General features: G+C 33.6%; 1 protein-coding gene across 1 annotated transcript; it reads left to right on the top strand.

Moving 5' to 3' along the window:
* Window positions 1–206: 206 nt before the first annotated feature.
* Window positions 207–25,317, top strand: LOC130612930 (uncharacterized). The gene is made up of 4 exons (XM_057434260.1): window positions 207–363; window positions 4,321–4,563; window positions 24,472–24,591; window positions 24,761–25,317. The coding sequence occupies exons 1-4, from the start codon at window positions 207–209 to the stop codon at window positions 24,973–24,975; spliced, it is 735 nt and encodes a 244-aa protein (XP_057290243.1). The 3' UTR covers window positions 24,976–25,317.
* The last annotated feature ends 12 nt before the right edge of the window (window positions 25,318–25,329 follow it).

Genomic DNA, 25,329 nt, shown 5'->3' with positions numbered 1-25,329 from the left:
TACATTTGGTATGAGACCATAATTTGCAGAGATCACAAAATACTGCAGTATGGTTGTCATTCACTGATTTTCCACACACACTACAAGGGAAAGGGATTGCAAGGCACATTTTTCACACACAAACTAGACACAAAAATAAACAAAAACAAAATAATGTTAGCTAGCTAGACACAAGGGAATAGCAATACAAAACAATACTAAAGGGCATGAAAAATAAGCATTGTAAGGATGATATAAAAAATATAAAAGTTAACAACAATATTGGAAACAACTTAAATGATATAAGCAAAAACAAAAGAGAACAGAAACATTACGATCGTACAATCGTGTTTACGGGAAGCACTTCATGGAAGGATCCATTTAGTCTGTGAATATGTCGTATCCGACATTGTCGTATTCTTCCAACGACATCCGACACACGACGTTAAGCAATTTATCAACGTCGTAATGTTGTTAGCACATAATACTGCCTAGTATACATACTAGTGCCTAGCATAATATCTTTGTAATATACAGTAATACAGTGTAGTACATAGTAATATCCCGTATTTTACACTGTATTACTTTGTAGTATATTCAGAAATACACTGTAATACCTTGTAGTATTCAGTAATATACTGTAATACTTTGTAGTATTCGGTAATATACTGTAATACCTTGTAGTATTCGGTAATACACTGTAGTACTTAGTAATATACTGTAATATTGTGTAGTATACAGTAATACACTGTAATATCTTGTAGTATTTAGTAATACACTGTAATACTTTGTAGTATTCGGTAATATACTGTAATACCTTGTAGTATTCGGTAATACACTGTAATACCTTGTAGTATTCAGTAATACACTGTAATACCTTGTAGTATTCGGTAATACACTGTAATACCTTGTAGTACACTGTAATACCTTGTAATATTCGGTAGTATACTGTAATACTTTGTAGTATTCAGTAATACACTGTAATACCTTGTAGTATTCAGTAATACACTGTAATACCTTGTAGTATTCGGTAATACACTGTAATACCTTGTAGTACACTGTAATACCTTGTAATATTCGGTAGTATACTGTAATACCTTGTAGTATTTAGTAATACACTGTAATACCTTGTAGTGTTCAGTAATACACTGTAATACTTTGTAGTATTCAGTAATACACTGTAATACCTTGTAGTATTCAGTAATACACTGTAATACCTTGTAGTATTCGGTAATATACTGTAATGCCTTGTAGTATTCAGTAATATACTGTAATACTTTGTAGTATTCGGTAATATACTGTAATACCTTGTAGTATTCGGTAATACACTGTAATACCTTGTAGTATTCAGTAATACACTGTAGTACTTAGTAATATACTGTAATATTGTGTAGTATACAGTAATACACTGTAATATCTTGTAGTATTTAGTAATACACTGTTATACTTTGTAGTATTCGGTAATATACTGTAATACCTTGTAGTATTCGGTAATACACTGTAATACCTTGTAGTATTCAGTAATACACTGTAATACCTTGTAGTATTCGGTAATACACTGTAATACCTTGTAGTACACTGTAATACCTTGTAATATTCGGTAGTATACTGTAATACTTTGTAGTATTCAGTAATACACTGTAATACCTTGTAGTATTCAGTAATACACTGTAATACCTTGTAGTATTCGGTAATACACTGTAATACCTTGTAGTACACTGTAATACCTTGTAATATTCGGTAGTATACTGTAATACCTTGTAGTATTTAGTAATACACTGTAATACCTTGTAGTGTTCAGTAATACACTGTAATACTTTGTAGTATTCAGTAATACACTGTAATACCTTGTAGTATTCAGTAATACACTGTAATACCTTGTAGTATTCGGTAATATACTGTAATGCCTTGTAGTATTCAGTAATATACTGTAATACTTTGTAGTATTCGGTAATATACTGTAATACCTTGTAGTATTCAGTAATACACTGTAGTACTTAGTAATATACTGTAATATTGTGTAGTATACAGTAATACACTGTAATATCTTGTAGTATTTAGTAATACACTGTAATACTTTGTAGTATTCGGTAATATACTGTAATACCTTGTAGTATTCGGTAATACACTGTAATACCTTGTAGTATTCAGTAATACACTGTAATACCTTGTAGTATTCGGTAATACACTGTAATACCTTGTAGTACACTGTAATACCTTGTAATATTCGGTAGTATACTGTAATACTTTGTAGTATTCAGTAATACACTGTAATACCTTGTAGTATTCAGTAATACACTGTAATACCTTGTAGTATTCGGTAATACACTGTAATACCTTGTAGTACACTGTAATACCTTGTAATATTCGGTAGTATACTGTAATACCTTGTAGTATTTAGTAATACACTGTAATACCTTGTAGTGTTCAGTAATACACTGTAATACTTTGTAGTATTCAGTAATACACTGTAATACCTTGTAGTATTCAGTAATACACTGTAATACCTTGTAGTATTCGGTAATATACTGTAATGCCTTGTAGTATTCAGTAATATACTGTAATACTTTGTAGTATTCGGTAATATACTGTAATACCTTGTAGTATTCGGTAATACACTGTAATACCTTGTAGTATTCAGTAATACACTGTAGTACTTAGTAATATACTGTAATATTGTGTAGTATACAGTAATACACTGTAATATCTTGTAGTATTTAGTAATACACTGTAATAATTTGTAGTATTCGGTAATATACTGTAATACCTTGTAGTATTCGGTAATACACTGTAATACCTTGTAGTATTCAGTAATACACTGTAATACCTTGTAGTATTCGGTAATACACTGTAATACCTTGTAGTACACTGTAATACCTTGTAATATTCGGTAGTATACTGTAATACTTTGTAGTATTCAGTAATACACTGTAATACCTTGTAGTATTCAGTAATACACTGTAATACCTTGTAGTATTCGGTAATACACTGTAATACCTTGTAGTACACTGTAATACCTTGTAATATTCGGTAGTATACTGTAATACCTTGTAGTATTTAGTAATACACTGTAATACCTTGTAGTGTTCAGTAATACACTGTAATACTTTGTAGTATTCAGTAATACACTGTAATACCTTGTAGTATTCAGTAATACACTGTAATACCTTGTAGTATTCGGTAATATACTGTAATGCCTTGTAGTATTCAGTAATATACTGTAATACTTTGTAGTATTCGGTAATATACTGTAATACCTTGTAGTATTCGGTAATACACTGTAATACCTTGTAGTATTCAGTAATACACTGTAGTACTTAGTAATATACTGTAATATTGTGTAGTATACAGTAATACACTGTAATATCTTGTAGTATTTAGTAATACACTGTAATACTTTGTAGTATTCGGTAATATACTGTAATACCTTGTAGTATTCGGTAATACACTGTAATACCTTGTAGTATTCAGTAATACACTGTAATACCTTGTAGTATTCGGTAATACACTGTAATACCTTGTAGTACACTGTAATACCTTGTAATATTCGGTAGTATACTGTAATACTTTGTAGTATTCAGTAATACACTGTAATACCTTGTAGTATTCAGTAATACACTGTAATACCTTGTAGTATTCGGTAATACACTGTAATACCTTGTAGTACACTGTAATACCTTGTAATATTCGGTAGTATACTGTAATACCTTGTAGTATTTAGTAATACACTGTAATACCTTGTAGTGTTCAGTAATACACTGTAATACTTTGTAGTATTCAGTAATACACTGTAATACCTTGTAGTATTCAGTAATACACTGTAATACCTTGTAGTATTCAGTAATACACTGTAATACTTTGTAGTATTCAGTAATACACTGTAGTACTTAGTAATATACTGTAATATTTTGTAGTATTTAGTAATACACTGTAATACTTAGTAATATACTGTAATACCTTGTAGTATTCGGTAATACACTGTAATACTTTGTAGTATTCAGTAATACACTGTAGTACTTAGTAATATACTGTAATATTTTGTAGTATTCAGTAATACACTGTAATACCTTGTAGTATTCGGTAATACACTGTAGTACTTGTAACATCTAACTGTAATATTTTGTAGTATTTGGTAATACACTGTAATACTTAGTAATATACTGTAATGCATGTAATAGATCTTTGACGGTTGCGCAAAGCATTCTGGGTATTTTTTCTTCCCAGCGTGGGCTGGTTCACATATCACATGGAACGTTGGCTGCAGATACAGATGTAGATACGGATAGAGATAATCTTTTCTGGGAATGAAAGTTTACAAAAATTGAACTGAATAAATACAAGGAAGTATTAACAAACTATCACAACCAGCAGGGGACCTCTCAAAACAGCCCGAAGGCCAGTTAAAAGATGCGAGTAGGACCCTATGCAAAAAAATTTGTACAAACTTCAATACTGCAAGAGCTCTGATTGCTCATGAGCAAAAAGTAAAAGTAAAAGCCACTGCTGAATATACAATTTGCTTCTGCGTAACATGCGAAAAGACATTTGAATCAGACGATGCGCTGACTTGGAATGTTTGGAAGGGTAAGTCGGTTTAAAATAAATGAAACAAATACCCTTATTTGGTTGGTTCGTTTCTTATGTAATTTCGAATGTTTTTTTTCCTTCGAAATTCGAACTGTATATTCTAATTTAAGTAGTTGTGGAAGGAAATTTGTCATTGATATTCTATCATGTGCAAAATTTGATTATTGCTTTAAGACGAGAATAGAATCCAGGTAATAAAATAGCTACTGACTGGTTTTGATCCTGCCCTGTAAAATACAAAGCCATTTGTCAGACCTTGGAGCATGTGCAATAACTTTGACCTCCAGGAGGGGAAAATCCCTCTGACAACTACAACAAAAAAGCTTAAAAAATGTTCCTTTAAAACAAAACTTTGGCTGCGAGAAAGAGTAAAGCTAAGTCTGTAACCTTAAATTTTGATAAAGCTGGATTTAAAAGCAATCCAGTGCAATTCCCTAGAGACAAAATTAGGGGCCTTCAAAAAAACTTTTGGTTCCCGTTAGCGGGATATCGCCGCTAAGATTTGGACCCCCTCCTCCCTCTTTTAGCAGATTTCTGTCCGTGAAATACATACATTTGGATAAATCTTAGAAGGCTCAGGGGCGTGTTTTGTAGATAAAAGTTATCGGAATTGATGACATGACACATTATGCTCGCGAACGAAGAATTTTCAGGCCACAAACAAATTTTTGAAATTTCTCAATCGTTCGCGGATTCTTTTTTCAAACTTGAACCCCCCTCCCTCCCTTAGCGCCAATATCCCGCTAACAGGGCCCCAAAAAATTTTTGAAGGCCCCTTAGGGCTCAATTAGGAAACTCTGATTGTATTTCGGCCACAAGAACACAAATATTGCCCTCAACTGTTACTGACACAACTTCAGCTGCCATTCTCCTTTCGGTTTTGCTGTAATGGCAATGTTGATGCTTTGCGCACTTTTTTCCCTTTATTCCGCCTACCCATCCTGTGCCCAAAAGGTACGTGGAAATAATTAAGAAGTGCTAGTATGTTAACTTTGACCTGCTTCTTCTCCTATGCTTAATGCTCTTTTAGCCTTGCGTATTTTGATGGATGATATAGGTGAGTATGACCTGAATGTAAAAACAGTGGCAGTGGTCACAATGTCTCCCTTATAAGAATGACCACAAATAAGTCACACATAAGGGTTAAGTCCTGGTGTGTTGTCTTTTTTCTGCATCTTTGCAAGGAAATGATTACATACAACACTTTGTAACTTAGTTTGCCAATCAATATAAGTTTTTTTGCTGTCTACGCATTTGACCAACTCCATTGCTTGCACATGGCTAGTGATCCAGCACGTTGGTTAATGCATAGATGACCTTTTACAGTACATGCATAGTGCCTCATTGCTTCCTTCAACATCATCCTCGCAATCCCTCTTCATCTCGCGTCCAGGACCATGACCTGTTTTTTTTCGTTTCGAGAAAGGGCATTTTGCGTTCACCTCTCCAAATCGGTTGAACAAAGGTTTGTAAATTAGTTGAAGTGGGATGTAATAACTAAAACAGGTAACTACCAGTCTCCACAGAACCAGCAGTCCCTGTAGAACGACCAGAAAACCAACAGCGAACCAGCAGTATCATCACAGAACCACCAATGAATAAATAGTTCCAATATTAAACTTCCACGCCAAAGTGAGCGCAACGAAGCTAATTAAATACATAACAGTCGAAGACCCTACTTTCCACTGGCTATTTCGTGTCCCTCGTACACAAACTAACGGTCCTCGTGCAGGTGAATTTTAAAAATGACTCTCAAAGTGTTATAAACTTCATTCTACGTAAAAAAAATAATCACAATACAAAAAGTCGATCTTTTGTTATTCATTTCATAAAAATTCACGATTTGAATCAGCAAGAAAAGTGTTGTTTTGCTGGAGGTAACATATGTATTTTAGACGCTCGTTAAAAAAAGATGGTCGTCGTATTACCGAGTTCTATGTTCTAGCTATTGTTGTTATCATGGTAATCATTAGCATTCCTGATTGAAATTACCGAAAAAGATTGAAATGTTGGTTTGTTATTTATTGCGTTGAAGAGTAAATTGCAAGGAAACAGAATGAGTCTTGATTTTTTAATCCCAGAACGGTATAATTTGGATAATATTTCACTAATATAGTGTATACTGTGAATAGATCTGTATTCTTTATTATTGCATAAAGCCATACATCTAAACCTAAAAGATATAATGAACATAATGACAATCTTGCCACTACATTCTCTCTCAATAAAACAAAATCATAAAGTATGTTCAAGAAAAGAAACTGCAAGACGCAGGAACACAATGTAAGAATGCTTTTAAAGTGTCATTTGGCATACTGTTATATTTGTTTTAATTAACCAAAACTTAACGGTATTTCAACTGTTCTCTACCGGATAGTATACGTAGCAGGTTTTCAGCTGAAGCAGTGCCTTTCGTAAGACAGTCAGCAATCTGATCACTTGATTTCGTAAGAATGAGTTCCCCCATTTCTCCTTTTTCGACCATCTCACGAAGTGCACGAATATCAATATACAATCGTTTATCTTCTATGACGTTGGTATTTTTGACTGCTTCCGCAAGTGATTTATTTTCTGATTTACAGATAATTGGTATATCAACTGAAAAAATCTCTTTAATTAGGGATCTGATCAACATAGCATGTTCCGCACCTTCTAAGAGAGCCATGGTTTCCGCACCCATGGCGCTTTTAACAGCCCATTTTAACTTGTGAGATCTCCAAATAATTGGCGGAATTTTGCTTTCACCATGCAGTAGCAAAACAAATCCACCTTGTGAGCCGCCATTAATTAAATTTCCATGTGATGCATCACTGAAAAGTATGAGCGATGATGCTTTAACATCTCCAGTGTTTGAAATAACAATCTTTACTTCAGTTTGCTGCAGATGTTTCAGCTGCTTGTTAGCTCTACGAGCATCAGCAACTGTTCCATGTCTTATGCGAGTGCTTAAATCACAGGCAACGTAAGCAGCATCAGGTCTAGTTTGTTTTGCTGCCCATTGAATTTGACGTGCTTCATATCTTGTAAGTGGAATTGTAGACGTACTATTGGTCAAATTAATTGGTGAAATGTTACTAATGTAATTATGCTGATGAATAATTACTGCACCACACTCTTGTTCAATTTCTAATCCCAAAAAGTTAAACGACTTTGAATTCTCTTTACTAAGTGAGAATGTCTTACGTAAATGTGCAATGATAGTGTCATGAAACAAATCACTTCCAACGAAGAAGCAATCGTCAACATGACAGCAAATTACACCTTTGAGAGTTTCTTTTCTCCAGAAAAATAATGCATTGTCATAAATGCTTCTTGTAGCTCCAACTTTATCGAATTCGTTAGATAATGTCTCATACCAAGCGCGTGAAGCGTCGCACAAGCCATAAACAGGTGTTTTTAGTTTCCACAACTTGTCTGTGTTAGCTTCTGGTGGTGGAAGAAGATGTACGACTCTATCAATCTTGGCACCTTGAAGAAACCCAGCTTTAATATCAAGACTGTAAAATTTTCCATCCATGGGTTGCACCAATATTACACACAAGACGAAAGTTCTCCTTGTTTACAGTTGGCGAGTCTGTTCGTATACCAATAGTGTCCTCCTCAAAACCTTGTGCCACTAATCGTGCTTTAATTTCTGTTTTCCCATCATGACTTTTCTCAGATATCGCCCAGTGGGTTGTGGTTATGTCTTGCCCTTTGTCTTCAACTTCATCATAAACATTGTAATCACGCCTTAATTCTTTATGTTGAGCTTCACTAACATCACATGACGTTTCTACATTATATACTGACTCTGTGTTTACCTTTTCCCAATCCAAAATGTTTTCAAAGTCAATTGATTTCATGGCTTTGGTTTTAACATCTTTGACATTCAACCAATTCTTATATGCTCCAACTCCAGATTTTCCTACTTTACCAGCACGACTAACAACCATAAATTCAGCAAGTTTATTAGTATCAGGATCAATAAACCTAACCCTGTCAATGACTGTTCATTGCGAGGTGTGTTATAAACTTCTTGCTCAATGCTTGATTGATGTGTTGTTTCAACCTGAGCATGGGAAATAGCAGGGATCTCATTTGTATTTACGGCATGATCACTAGGAATGTCATCAAGTACAACTTCTGACGATGTGTTGATATCAAAATCGTTTACGCTTTCAAGCAACCCATTTGCTACGCTGTTTGAAATCTCATCAAAGCAATCTTCTTCTTTGGTTGTAGTTTTCTTCACTTGAGGGTTTCTACTTGTGCTTTCCTGACAACTACGGTGTCCCTTCACTGATTGCAAGTGACACTCGAACGTAAGTTCCTCCATGTTTAACAAGGACCTGTTTTCCATCAATGCCAAGGACTACACCAGGTCCTCTCCACTCTTTCTCTCCACGTCGCTTATAGTATACCAATTCACCATTATAAAAATCTGCTGGTAGATGGCCGTGTTTGATGACTGAGTGCTGTTTTAAGATTCACTTTCAATGAATGCTTTGCGAGCAACATGCAGGGCATTCAGATGATTCGCAATTAATTGACTGGGTGTAACTGTTCGAAGAACAGGAGGCTTGGCTGTAAGCACAGATGGGAGATTTGGATTGCGTCCAAATACAAGCTGATTGAGACTGAATCCACGGTTATTATGCAACGCATTCTTGGCACAATTGGCCCATGTAAGTGCATTTTCAACAGAACAACTAGTGTTGTCAACAATTTTCATAATCATATTTTCCAGGATGAAATTATGATGCTCACATACACCATTTGACCATGGAGCTTCTGCTGCTGTTGTACACACTCTGTGTTTAACAGTTCTGCTACATCTCTTAAAGGGGAACTCCAGTAAAAATCACTTTTTTCTTTTTTGCTATATACGTGCTCAGAAAGTAGTTACACATCTTTCGTAGCGATCAAGTTTCTATTCTTTGTTTTTCAAAAAAGAAGCTTTTTTTATGGAAGGACATGCCAAATATTTTCAGGGGGTAAATGTACTCATTTTCTTCAATCTTTGTAATGTTTAAGGCTGCATGTGATGCTGATAATGCAGTTTCTAAAACAACTTTGTCAAAACAACTACTTATAAGTCAGTAGCTTCTGCAACGCATTTATGACCTACCATAATCATAAGAATGATTTTTATTTGTACAATATTAATACTCATGTTTTACCAACTTATCACGACCCGAACATTATTCGATCTTTCTATCACGAATTTGAATGGTCCTCCATCATGGTGAAAATTTCAACGTTACATAAAATTTGTTTGCATTTGTGTGCAAAAAAGCACGTGCGGATGAAAAATATTGCTGAATTGTGAAATAAAAATAAATTGGCTTGTAAAGTAAGAAAGTTTTTTTACTGAAACAAATGATAAAGTTTTTGTGATGAAAAGAATGTTAAAAAAAAGCCAATTAAATATATTTTCTATTTCTTTAAAAAATATTTTACTCAGAACGTTGTTTTGAGTTAGTAGAAGACACCTCGTCACTTTGCATCATTATTAATTTCTCCCTTGTGAGACACAAGAGGTTCGAAGTCGTGTGGCTGTAGCTTTGTAAAGTCTTTTTCATGAAGAGATTATCCTATTCTATGTTTATCCTAATTATCCTATTCTATGTTTTCTAAGTTAAAATCTTCGTCATTACTACAAGACGTTTTATCAACGAACAATGTAAACACTAAGTAAACAAACTTTTAGAAGGTGTGCTGCTGAGCTCACGGACTGTCTGCACGATGTGACGTATGCTTATTTATTCGGACCTAGTCCTCTCAACTTTAGGCAACCTTGCAAATTTATTTAAAATTGAAGATGTTTACAGACCCCATTAAGGTATAAATAAAGATTTTTAACGATTGTAAAAGGTTTATTCTGACATATTTATGTATTGTCTTCTTAAAATAACATTTTTTTCAAATATTTTTTTTCACTGGAGTGCCCCTTTAAGAGCTCATTGTTGAACTCCCCTCCGTTGTCTGAAAAAATCGAGTTTGGTGTGCCAAAAATAGCAACCCAGTGCTTGAGAATTGTGTCTACGATAATTTCCTTATTCTTGGATTTGATAATTGTTGATGCACTGTATCTACAGAACACATCAATCATATGAAGTATGGTTAACTTTTTATGATTAACTGTCAGGAATTTTAGGTCCATGGCAAGGCATTCATTGACATCTGAGGCCATTGGTAGTGAGACAATTGGCCCTTGATCGAGCCTTCATATATATCTACTGCATGTGTCACAAGAGTTTGTAACATTGTCAATTTGCTGAAATAACTCTTTATCTTCAGCATTTTCATCTTGGAGAAGAGTTTTCAGTTTGCTGCTGTCTATGGGATGTCCAAACTGTTTGTGAAGCTTTGTAGCTATTTTGCATTTTTCTTCAGGTGATTTTACAGTGAGATCGTTGACTGTGAATATAACTCTGGTGGCATTTACACCAGGAGATGTTTTGTTAACAGCAACTTGCTTAGGTGTAAGAGGTATACAGTAATGGCCATTTGACGTGTGTTGTAAAGGAATGTCTCTTCCAAACATAGTGACTTTATCATTAACAAAATCAAGTTGGCTATTAGCTGCTTTCAGACTCTTTTTTGATAACAATAATGGTAATTCACAATCGACAACATCAGTAAGAATATGGGCTTGCATTCCAGCCATATTAACAGGGATGTTAACTTTTTTAACTGAGGGGAAGCTTCCACCTGGCCCAAATTTAAAGGACTTGTTACTCTTACTTTCAGCTAAAGCTGTCCCTTCTGGCATAGTGTCTATGTAACAGTCAAGCCAATTTTTACCACAAACTGTCGATGAACATCCTGAGTTTAGTAAAGCACAATTCAAAGACTCAGACACAACTTGCTCCATAAAGCATTGTTCCACACCCTTTGCGAAAAACTGCACATGTACTTTATCCTGCCCTTTGCTTCCTTTATTCTTATCAGGACAGTCATTCATGAAATGCATTATAGATTTGCAATGGTGACATTGCAATGGATGTCCATCAGGACCATTAGGGTTGTACTGGCTTCTTTTAGCACTGAAATATTTACCACCTCTGCCACGTCCACGAGTGTTCCAATTGTTAAAACGTCGTCTGTCAAACTTTTGACCATATAATACTTCTTGCTCAACACCAATATCATTACTGTCTCTACTACTTTCACTTTAAGCACATTGATCATAAATGGCTTTTATCTGTTTTTTCATAGAGTCGTATGTGAGGGAAGGAACTGTAGCACGTGTTAGTTCACGTGTAGCTTTCGGTACATGTGCATTTTTTAGTAGTTGATATGCAAGAACTGCAGTTGGTAACTCAATTTTAAAACTCTTAAGTTTTTGATTCAACTGTTCAAATTCATTTACATAATCACCAATCGACATTGTCTTGGAACGGTGAAAGGTCTCAAATTTTTCGTAAGCATTGAACATTGCTTGATCTTCAGTAATGCCATATAGTTCTTTTATTTTATTAACAAGTTTATTTAAACCATCTTCTTCATTCAATTCTTCTTTCGTTAAGGCTGACGTACTTCTGAATTTAAACTCAAATAAACAACTGGTCCTTGTTTCTTCTTTGGAAGTTCTGTAACTACTTCCCATAAAATCCCCATCTTCAGAAAATTGGGGCAATCCATACTTTTGTGCCATCATGATTGTTCCAGTTGCCATCTTCTTAACTAGCCTCTGCTACCAGAATGTGAATAGATCTTTATTCTTAATTATGGCATAAAGCCGTACATATAAACCTAATGAACATAATGACATATACTACTAATTTATTCTTAATATTCCCGGAAATAAGGGGCGGGATAGTAAATTCTACCGAAATTTTGCAGTTTTTTTTTTTTTTTTTTTTTAATAAGGCATGGAGCATTTACAGCGAACGCTATTCTGATGATTCCGTCAACTATTGTTTTTTCTCATCAACATTTTCTGGTGGTTCTCAACCAAGACTACTCGTTCTGTCATAGTACTGCCGGTTCGCTGCTGGTTCTCTGGTTGTTCTACGGAGATTGGTGGTTCGCTGCTTGTTCTGTGGTGGTTCTGCGGAGACTAGTCGTTACCTGTTTTAGTTATTACGGAAGTGGGAGCATTGTCCATATTTTTACAACATTTGTATCTGAGGAATAAAAAAAGGGCATGGCATGATTTACATAACTTAGGCATAGCCAAGGATCATTGGACCTTGTTTAATGAAATTGGTATTCAAAAGTATAGATTTCATTGCAATTACAGTGGGACCACTTATCACAATAATTGCTTAAAATTGCATGTCTGTTGTTTTTAACTGGTTTTCCACACACACTACAGGGAAACTGTATCATTTACACTTTAAACAGAAAAAGTAACAAATAATAAATCGACAAAAAATCGAAAGTAAAAGCGATCACAGAAAATGAGAAAAAAAGAGAAGATAAAAAACATCTACTTACAAGAATTACTCCTGGCACCATTTTAAACTGGAGTTATTACGATAGCAGAGAAGCAGTGATGGGGCCGTTAAGATTGTACCCTTGGAACATCTCATTTAACTGGGATTTATTAAAGATCAAAACTAAAGAGGCGTCTAGGGCCTCAATCTTGACAGTCCCACCAGTGAATCAGAACTAGAGATAAGACTGTCACTGTATAACATATGCACATTGTACCAGGAATTCCATGAAAAAAACAACACGAATGAACCTATATTTGTTAATTTGCGCATGCAATTTTTTATTTTTTATTATTCACTTATGGAGTGGTTTAAAAGTGTTAATATATTAACGAAACACATTGCTTTGTCGTTAGAAGTAACCTATAGCAAATATATACTGCAGGAATACATGACAAAGGGAGGGCTATGTCATACCATGTTGTATTCACTGCGATCATCTACTATTTTGTTTGCTATGTCCATCCGCCCCTCCACATGGCCGCAGACTATATTTTTACGGCAAGTGATATTTTCTCCGTAACGATTGTGTTTTTTACTAAAAGACATTTTTTTTAAACTTCAGTTCCATTTCGATCTTTTGCTCCATACAATTCTTTTTTTGTACGCAGCGTGTCCATAGATGTTTTAAAAAAGATGATATTTCCAATTACTTTTAATTTTTTTTTATAATTTTTTAGAATTTGTGCATATAATGTTTACAAAATCAAGATTTTTAATTTTAAAAATGTTACCACAAGATTTTTAGTTGTGTAAATTCTCAGTGATCTGCTGTTATAAGACCAAAAAGTAACTTTTTGAGGAAAATTATGATTATTGGTATAATTTTCATATAAAAATTGATTCTTCCAGGATGCAATTTCTGGCAACAATAAATTTTTAACTGTTAAACGTCATAATACGTAATAAAGCCATGCTATTAATAGTATACATTAACTCTGGAAATTTGCTATTAAAAAGTTTAAATTGATATGTTTTTTTCGGTTATCTGTTGAATAATAATTTTATAAAAAAATTAAAATATTTTTTTGAGAAAAACGTTAGTTTTTAAAATCTGATGTGGTGAAAAGTAGGCCAGAGTTGATTTTTTATATAAACAATACTTTTTTTAAATATATTTTCTATCAACATAAAAGGTAGCTAATTCCATACTGAATACATGTTCCAAAAGAGCTAGTGCATTTGCATTTATTGTTGAAAAAAGAGGCAGTGTATGGCATCTTTTCAAAGATATCTGAGTTAAGCATATAATTAACTTTTTGTAGCCTGAGCTAGATTGAATTTTGTTAACGAATTATTTTAATCTTATTTTTTAAAGCAAGAAGAATAGTGTTGTGTGCTCACTTAGTAGTAAGAATGCTTTGTCTTAAAAAGTTGTTTTTTACATTTATGATACATTTATCTTTGATGTTAACATGCTTTATTAAATAAAATACCAGTTAATTGAAATACAATTGCTCAGAAGATATTTTTTGTCTTGTATGAAAGAAATTTGTGAATACTTTAAGGCAAGAAATTCTATTGTTTTTTGCTCACGTGATCAGTATTGAGAAATCTTTAATGTTAGATGTGGTCATGCTGGCTTTATGTTTATTGGTTGATTTTAATTCGGTTTTGCACTGGAAAATTATTAAATAAGAAACTCAATTTTAATATCTCGAAGAAAACTTAGTTAACTAGGCTAGAAATGTCTGAAATCTGGACAATCCTTGTTAAGTTGAGACAGTGTAGAGATATTGCTAACTTGATACCATAATTATTCAAATAAGTAGTCAAATTTTTATTCAGTATATTGACTTTCAGGAGGGTCACATTATATGTACAGGTAATATTGCCAGTTGAAATACCCCTCTCTCTTCAGTGAGCTAATTTCCTACCTTTTTTTATTATTGACTTGTGTTGAAAAATTGAACAAGCAACACCAAATTTCGAAAAATTTTATGACCCATTTCAATTTATTACCACCCCTCATATTAATAATTAATAGCTTTTTCTGCTATGGAACTTATTATGCCAATAATGCAAACAAGCTTCACAGAGTAATTTATTTATTTATCATAAAGATTTACACTTTAGTAATAAGTTACTGCTATAATTGCGTGTTCTGATAAAGAAACCGACAAAGACATACGTATATATAACAAAAAATATACATTGTGACTGAAACAAATAACATAGAAAAACAAAAAATTGAATAACACTTTAGTCTGTAAACTAAACTCATTTCTCCCTTTTTGATATTTTTCAATAAGAGAAGCGTACAAAAAAATTATAGGGCAATAGCGAAAGCAGGGAAGAAAGACAGGTATTCTTTCTAATACCACTCTTAAAAGACTCAAAGATAGGAGTGTTTAAGTAGACGAATCAAGGGTCAAACATACACCGAGAAACAAAATTATAAAAATATCAAAATAATAAAAATTATTTGCAATTAAAATGACTTATGACTCTATTTCTAAAATCTGCGACTGAACCTGTTACCGTATCTCTATGGGCAGTGTATTGAAAATTTTTACATCCGTTATAGAAAAGAAGCCAGATTATTTTGCGAGCTTAAGTTTCACTTTAGGAATAAATAACACTATAGAGTTTTGACAAGTATTTTGACAATGGATTATAACTCTCTAGATCTTTACAAATATTACAACCTAAACATTTCTTTACAAATCCAAAAACATAGTTCAAGTCCAAATCCAGTAAGGTATTTCCAAAATCAAAAATTTCTCTCTAAAGTAAAGTATAATCCAAGTTTAAAATCCAATGCCAATATGTTTATAATGCACAAAGTAGCTACACAATTTTAAATATCTAAATATAAAATGAAGTTACCTTTAACCAAGCATTAATTACTAATTACAGCCTTATAGCTAGCTACAGTACAGTGTCCTAAAAGCATTTTTGGGAGACCTAGCTAGTTTAAAGGCTTTTAGGATATATTAAGTTGCCTTTATTGTACAAAAAGAAATTAAAAGTACAAATAAGTGCCTAATAAAAGTTTTTTTCAAAATATATATCATAAAATTAGTATCACAAAGATAAAAACAGATATCAAAAATCAAAACTGTCCTGCCGCCAGCAGTTTCACAAGGCAAATGACTGAATAAACGTGAAGTCCAAAGTTCAACTTGCACCACCGAGTTCCGCAAATTCATAATGGCGCATAATCTCCGAAATGGTCTATTCAGAGCTATACGCTATCTTGTGAACTGCCTTGGTCAATTAGTGTTACTAAAAAACCTTTTAGAAATAACTCAACAAATTTTCCTGTTTTGCAAAAAAAATGCTACAGTACTATTTCTTTTTAGGAGTCGAATTACACGCAATATTAGCTAAATCAAATTCTATTTACCCTATTATTAACTAATAGCTATTTTCAACCGGTTATGAGAAAGTCGTAGCGTTCAATGGCTAGAGAGCTTTAAGAACGGGCCTTGTACAGCGCAATATAACTTAACTTCGTAGCAACCATATCGTCGTTATAAATGTAGACAATTAACATTGCCGGTAAAACGTGAAAGATGCAGTCATAACTCAATTTTATATAGCTAGTTACATTATATTAATAACTATGTTTCTCCGAATAGTTTATTTATTTATTTATTCATTTTTTATTCATTCATTTATTTATAATGAATATTTATACAGTATAAAACATCGTCTGCTATTGAAATGTGTGCTATAAATATTAGCAATATTAGTTTTTCTAACAGCTACGAACAAAAAAAGTCCATATACTTTTTTATCATTGTTGTCATGAGGTTTTAGTTTTAAAAATATTAAAAGTTCAAAATCAAATTACACTGCTTCCTATAAACAGCAAAAAAAACATGACACACAATTATTTTTCTAAAATATCGTTTTTATTTGTGTATGGATAGTTATCCAAATCTACTGTTTGTTTTAATATCTCTCCTTTGATAAATGTATGTATAGGTGTCCCACATTCCAGCAAACTTACTGTGTTAAGATAAAAAATAAAGTATTCCATGAATTGAGCTGTTAGAACATCTAATTTATTATTTTGTACAAGCGTATTTGCGACTTTTTTCCAAAATCTCCTTTTTAGTGGTGTATGGATGGGCATCAAAAATCACTCCTTGTTTAGTGTCTAGCATAAAGTTTTCTACCAGGTTGGCGTGCTGAATATTTTAATTCGCGAGAAGGGTAAATTAAAAAAATGCGTTTTTTAAATGATGCATGTATATCGATAGAATCTCTATTTTTATAAGGTATGGATGGATCTCTCATTTTCTTAGTTGTTTACTGAGGAGAACTAATGTTGTATACACAGGTCTGCTACGACATGCTGTATGTTTTTTCCGCCTGAAGGAAGGTTTTGCAAAATATCCTTTTAATATTGTATGGTGGTATGAATCAGTCTCCCCCGTTCCTGCTTCTTACTGAGTGGGATAAAGTCTTCCTGTGAATTCACATGTTAGGACATTTGATATTATCTAAATCTCCTTTTTAGTAGTGTATGGATGGATATCTAACTTTTTATTCAGCGTGAAAAGCAACTTCCAAAATTCTCATTTTAAATGATGTATGGATGGGTCTCACACTCACGTGCCTGTTTTCTGAGTGAAATAAAGTCTCGAATTGGCCGACCAAGAGATTTAATACTTCACCTTTCGCGATGTCGTTTTTATCAGATCTCTTTGTTAGGTTGTATTGCAGGATCTTTTGCTCCCTTGCCTGTTTACAGAGTAGAAGAAAGGTTTTTTTATTTGCTTACTAGAACATTGAACATTTCATTTGGTGCGAGAGAGCTTTAACAAAATCTTTGATGTATGCACATGCAATGATATACGCACGCGTGTGCTACTCGCCCTTTCGATTTTTGAATAGAAAAAAGTGATCGTTTGACGTTTTTTTATTCTGTTCTTTTTTTATATTGCGTAAGGTTATTCCCCAAATTGAATTGATAGGTTTCGCTACTTGTCTAATTGTTTTTTAATCAGAATAAGCTTTTCCTTGTTTAGCTTCACAATACATTCAATATCGTATTTATTGCGGGAATAGTTTCCTAAATTTTGTTTTTAGTATTGTATGTGTAGGTATGGATGGGCCTGGCTACTTGCCTAAATATTTACCCTAATAGGACATCTTCCCCTATTACTTAATTCAGTTCGCTTGCTTGTGTATTGACTAGAATGAAGTTTCCCCTTGCTTTTTTGTACAGCATGCGTTTTCGAACAAGCTCGTTAAAATTTAGAACAGTTGTACACGTTTCATGTGATCAAAATCGACCTTAAATGTTAATTCAAGATATTTAGTAGGCCTAAAATTTTAAATTTTGTTCAAGGATGAATTTCACGTTGCAAAATATTAAATGCGTACGATCATGGATGGAGGCGTTGTTTTATAAATGGCAAGCATATGCTATAACCCATTGGGTAATTCATTACTCTGCAAGTAATAAAAGAGAAACAGTTACATTAATACATGTAGTCATGCTGTCGAGCATGGTGATACATACTAACTTTTTGTTGCCCTTCCCTGACCTCTTCCCAGACCTCTTCCCAGGTTAACTTGTATTATGTTTCATAAGTACAACGTCGTCCCGGGTCTAGGTTGTATTTAAATTAACGTGAATTTTTTAAAAAATTTGCCTAAAAAGCAAAAATAGCCGAATACCAGTTGGCTGCAACAAAAGTTTTCAAATAGCTGGCTACACCCTTTACTTTAATAAAAACTTTGGCGAAGTCTAAAGTTTGTTAATTCAAGGAGACAACAGTTTCAATAAACCTGTAATACTTAGCTAGGGTTTTTAACTCACAATTAATTTTGTAACAACAAGCTTTATGATGTGTTTTTATTTGAAGTGACATTGAATTTTGTGAATTCCAAGCAAATGTCTATTGTTGTAAAACCATGAAAGTTATTGGTTCGAATCCAATCCATCTTTGAAGGTGGTAGTTCAAATGGAAGAACAACATGGTGTGCAGTAATTCCCCGTTCCCTCTATACGGCTAATTCGCAATGCATTATGGTAGTTGTATTCCGCGAAAACGTAAACAAACCATTCGTAGTAACAAAAATGGCCGAACAAGTACACTTCATCCTTAATTCTACTCAAAACCAAAGCGATATACAAAATTCTAATCAAGACAACAGTTTTTTTCAAAACTTGGGCTCTCCTGCAAGCATTGGCTCAAACTTTTCATCAAGTTCAAGCTTTTTATTGCAAGCTAAAAGTAAAGGAGGAGGGATAACTTGCTGTGTACCTCTCTGTCAAAACAACTCAAAGAAGAATCCAGACTTATCTTTTTATGTCATTCCTAAAGACTCAGAGCTTCGAAAGAAATGGCTTTTTATGATCAGTAGAAAGGATTTTGTACCTTCTACATCGCATAGAGTTTGCTCTGTTCATTTCACTGGTGGAAAGAAGACATATATGAACAATGTTCCCACAATAGTCCCAAAAACTATCAAACCAACAGCTAGCAAACCAAGAAAAACTCTCAACAGTACAAACTGTAAATTGCAACTATTTTCTCCTGTGAGGGCTACGACAAATGACATTGCTGCAGAATTATCTGTGGAGGAAGAGTTAAAACAAGAGTTGGAAAAATTGAGAGCCGAAATTAGTTGTATGAGAATTCATGAAAAGGAACTTGATCAAACTATTGAAAAACAACAAGCCACTATAAGTGACATAGCATTTTCAATTGACCGGTTTAAACACAATGAAGCACACTTTAAGTTTTATACCGGATTCGAATCTTATAAATTATTCAAAGCAGTTTTAGAATATTTACAACCAGCTGCAAATAAACTAATATATTGGGGTTCAAATACTAACACTGAAAATACAAAAAATATAAACTCTACAAAACGAGGCCGATCGTACACTATATATATATATATACTAGATCATGAAATATAAAGACAAAACAATATTGTGAGGAAACAATTTTATTTACTCACACTGTTGTTCTGTAATGTTGCTGTGCATGAAAGTGAAATAAAAGTGTGTTAGCTCAGGCAAAGTAATTCTGTTCCATTTTTCCTTTTGAAAAACTATTGTTTCCACATGTCGGTCAACTTTTGTATAAACAATAAAATCAATTTCATTGACTTGTGTTACTGCCATCACACCTTGACATTGGTGAAAATAATTATGTCTTTCTTTGAGTTTTGGCTTGCCATTCGATATTTGTAAAAAAAAATTTTTATCTTTGCATGCGTCAGAAATAGAGCAATCCTTTTTTGAATATGGGCACTTCACCTCAATCAATCGAGCATTCCCATTCAAAGTTGTTGCGCCATCAGGACTTGCACCTAACCACGGCCATTTTGGATTAATAACGAAACCACATTTTTCGACTTCAATATTTTTCTCGGTTTGATACCAGTTTAGAGCATTAACTTCATTTTCTAAGCCCCATTTGCAGGCCTCTGATGTAAAGTTTTTATTTTTATTTAGACATTTTTGTAATATGCTTTTTGGATGTATATTTTTTCTTCTATTTATAATAGATCCAAAATTGGATGATGTTATGCGTTTCTTTCTTTCTGTGTACCACATATCACATTTATACTGAGTACATGTGGATTTTTCTATGTCTCGAACTTGTTCGGCATTGACATGAATGAAATTGTTTACAAATGACTTTTGCTCATCTGATAACTCTGCTATTTCTGGTTCAAAGTCAAGAGCCTGCAAAAATAAATTAACTGTCGGACGTAATTCAACTGTTTCACTGTTTGTCTGTTCAAAATTAAATTCTTTTATAGATGTGTCATAAAATGATGATGGTTTATAGTCATTTCCTTGTAATAAATATGCCATTGAAGTTCCTTGCCCTATTTCAAATAAGTCTGTCGCTAATTTTTTGACTTTTTCGGTTGAGGGCTCATGTGCAAACAGTGGTGTAGAACAAAATTTTCTATTTCCTGTGACCAACGGTCTTTTGCGACTTTCATTTGTGTCTTTCGTAAGGTCTGCTTTCTCGAATGCCATTGCAGAAAATTTTATTGGTGCAGAATTTGCACTTTCTCCAGGTACATGCCATTTTTGTAACAAATCTGTGCATGTCTTGTCATCAGGGACAATTTTTAAGTCCAACTGTTTGTATTCAACCAATTGAAATAGAACTGCTGCGACATGCTTACAGCATCCTCCTGCTCCAGCTTTACATAAACATTTCGCATACAAAATATCACCACTTCTTTGACACAGGTGGACATAAACAGAATATTTTTCTCTTTTCATGGAAGCAGCTACAAAACATTTCACAAGAAAAGTTAATTTTTCAGCCATAACATTACTTTTAACTCTCACTTTCTTCACGTAGCTCTCCTTGAATAGTTGGTATCCAAGAATTTTATGCTTTGTAGCACCCTTCGGCTTGCTATCACAGCTATTTCCAAGAACTAAATATTGGTGAATTTTCTCCTGGGTGATCGAAGGCATAGCTGCAAGATCAGTTGACCATTGACTTATATCTTCGTGTGTTCTTTCCTCCACTTCTTCGTCCCTCTCGGCATTTGTTAATTCTTTAAAAACAGGTCTTGGTACCACACAAGAGCTTTGAGAAAAGCTAGGCCCAAGATCTGTAGAGCTTAAAATTATATCTAAATCTGTATCCTTATTTATTACTTCCATTTCGACTTCTTTCACTCCTAAAACCTCACTAACTAACAATATTTAAATGTTTACATCAATAACACGGGTTTTGGATAAGGGAGATAATGATTTTCTTGAGGAGATTTGAAAATTATCACAAACAATAACGGCTTTTTGTTATTATCGCCACAATAAAAAGAATGCTGTTATTTATTTACAAACTCTCGCTTCTGGGAGGGAAAACTGTAGAATACAACTACCATAATGCATTGCGAATTAGCCGTATAGAGGGAACGGGGAATTAGTTTCATACTGCAACAAACAATAATCCAAATCAATTCAAAATTTAAAATTCATACAGTTATACCCTTTTTCCGTCTCTTTGTGTGCAAAATTGCGGTGAACAGAATAAGCTCCATTAATCTACAAAAAAATCGAAGGTTCAATTCGATATCGGGGTATTTTAATTATTTTTAATTGCCATTACTAATAAGAACCGCCGTACGCTTTGTTACGCAATCTTTTGTAACCACATCATCAAGTTCTATCCATGCCAGTACCGATAAGTAACGATATGGATGAAATTCTTATTTATCTTTTGCAGCTTTTTTAAAATGGAAACAAATCAGAAATTTAAGCTCTTCGAATTTTCTATCGTGATTAATCAAAAGTTAATGGTTCGACAACGAAGATTTGAACAGTCAGATTTAAATAGTAAAGTTGTTGGGTTGGGTTTTGACAAGGTTTAAAATGTCCTCGTTATGACTTTTTTGACTTCTAAGGGCTTTGTTTTTACAACATCCTCACTATAAAAAACGGACAATATATCGATAATGTAGAATGGATATTATGTCCATATGCACTGGAATGAACGGGCTTCTAAATATTGATATATTGACCATATGTATAAAAAATGGATATAATGATGATTTTTTCAGGAGATCCAAGAATCCATATAATGTAGAGACCTGGTGACCATGTCAGGGCGGAGCGCATCGCTTCTGCGTCTATCCGCTGCACTGCAGGGCGCTCCGCGGTTTACGGACTACTGCATCCTTGTTCCCCACCCTCTACCCTGTTTTCAGACAAGGAAATATAACACTAAGATTTATTTATTTACGCCATCATCGGTATCTACAAACTTGAGAAGCCGTCACTTACACTAGACAGCAGAGGCTGTAGCCAGGATACCCAGCTCAACCTTCCACAACATTTCATATTATAATTTATGGCTGGCCTAGTTATTTAAGCTTTCTTTTATAGAGAAAGAAAAAATGATTATAAGGGTGGTTTGAAGGGACAACGCTGGGTCTCCTGGCCAAATTTATGGCTAGACAGACTGAAAGCCTTTGGAGATGGCCAGCCAGTTAGGCGTGTACAAGAGTTATCTCACCTTCTTTTTTGCCTCCAGCGGTGAGTTAAGGGGCCATTAATTCATACTGTATATTTTACCGTGGTCACTCACAAACAGAGTTGTTTGCCATGGTATAGACAACCGCACCAAACTAAATTGCTTAAAAAGGATAACTATCATAACACAGGAACTCACAGTAGAGTACTAAACACAAAGTAAAAGGCTAAGAGTATAAAATATCAATTGTTTAATAACAATCTATGAAGTTTTCTATAATGGAGGATCATTTGAGACTTAATTAATCAGCATCAGATAGTTTGTTGGGAAAGGTTGCTGAATATTGTTTCATTATTTAAAAAAATGAACGCCGAGCGAATGTAGATTGAAGGTGTTGTATATCTAGGTAGCTTGTGAGTGAAGTGCAGAAAAATTATATTTCGAGCTAAAAATGATTCCTTCCTGACCAATATAGTGAATTTCAAAAGGAATAATTGAAACAAGAACGTGTTGAAATTTCAACAAGACGTATGATATACGCAAACAACCTCGCCAAAAAAGTGTATAAAAAGCTGAAGTTAGACACGACATATTTTGCTATTCGGATAGGCAATAATATTGATAGAAAATTTCTCGAAATTTCAATTTTAGTTAGGTCAGTCTGTAAACACGTCCTCGCGGGCGAGATAGTAAAAAGAAAAAAAAAGTAAAAATAGTTACCAAGATGAGATTTGAACACACGACTACTCCCGTGTCGGTGCTCAGAGAGGCAAAAATTTCCATTCTTGTAGGACACATTTGCGTTTTAATACAAGCTCACGAGCTTGTAATAAACACATTGAAAATGTGTATGTACTTTTCATGAAACAATCGCATAATGGTGCCATGGCGAAAATTTATCTCACGAAATTTAATTTCACTTTTCGAAATTCTTCTTCAATTCAATTCAATCTTGCAAAGTTTCTATGATTAAAGTAGGTAAGATATATTCTATCATCTGAATATATCTTCTCTCTGAAAAAGATCTAGCAAAATGGGAAAGTTGCTCCGTGAAAAATTTAAAAATAACAACAGCTAGCGAAAAGGACAACGACACCTTATTTCATGGGCAGAAGCAATGCATATAAGGACAAACAAGAAACAAAGAAGGCAGATAATAAAAGGAGAATTGAATTACATAGTATGTAAATCTGTGGAGACTCTGATAAAAATTATAAATGTTGAAAATTATATTGTATGGTAGTAAAACTTGAGAGCCAATACTGTTTATGTATAAAATAGAAGTAGAGGGTTTAAATTTTACAACGAATGCTTGATGCTGAAATATTTTACTCAATGTGTTTTTATTTCTAAATATATACAGTATTAGGATATGGTTATTAGAATTAGGGAACATACTATATTTTTATCTCAAAATATACAGATTTTTTTGGCTTGATATTCAAAAACATTTTGTCTGTTGTTTTGAATTTTGGATAGTGAAACAAACTCCAATACATTTTTGTTGATGCATGTTGTGTCATCATACTTTATTTTTTACTTTTTCATATTTGAAGGAACACATTCAATTAGCATTGGATTTATTGGCTACAATGCCGCCATCACAAAACAGTTCTCAACTATGGGTAGACTTCATGAAGTGTCATCCCAATGGATGGAAAATACCGGAATTGATGGTAAGTAGAATTGTTGTTACATTTCTTGACACTTCGTATATCACGATTTTACATTTATTGTGAAAACATTCGGATAGAGGTACTGTAGGGCTCAAAAAATAGTGGCAACAACGAAAATATTGTTACACAAAAATATCTCCCAATATATACTACATCGTATTTTTTAAAGGATTGTCGATGAAATTTAAAAGAGTTGTTCTGATTGAATTAGAGCTGTTGAAAAGATGTGAAGAAGAAGTCGGCATACTCAAAAAAGAAATGTCTAGCTACTTGCTTCCTTTTTGCTGCTTGAAGAAACTCTTTACGTTAAGATTTCAATCAAGAACTACGATATTTTCGATTCTCACTTTTACCACACGCTTGTCCTATTCGTACGGAGATTAGAAGACAATGTGAAAGTGCGCGAAAAAACTATAAAAACCCAATTAAAATTAATGTGACGTGACGGGTCTCCATCTCCGAGACGGATCTTCATCGTTTATGTTCAAAACAGTTTTCTTCTTCTCCTCCTCACTCACTCCACGCAGCATGTTCTATTGTTTGTAATCAATTTATATTATCAACTTGTGTCAAGTCATTAAAATATGTTTCTGAACTATAAAGGGAATAAAGAAATTGAGTTTGTTCCAAAGTCTTTTAGCCCGCATTCATTTCATTCTACTTCAATCAAAACTATTAGCTGTATACTATTTCAACTATTTGTAGAATATATTTTTTTAACAAGTACTTATTTGCTTC

This window comes from Hydractinia symbiolongicarpus, chromosome 10 (assembly GCF_029227915.1).
Source record: "Hydractinia symbiolongicarpus strain clone_291-10 chromosome 10, HSymV2.1, whole genome shotgun sequence".
In the NCBI taxonomy this organism is placed as follows: domain Eukaryota; kingdom Metazoa; phylum Cnidaria; class Hydrozoa; order Anthoathecata; family Hydractiniidae; genus Hydractinia; species Hydractinia symbiolongicarpus.
This window is presented reverse-complemented; position numbering and strand designations above follow the sequence as displayed.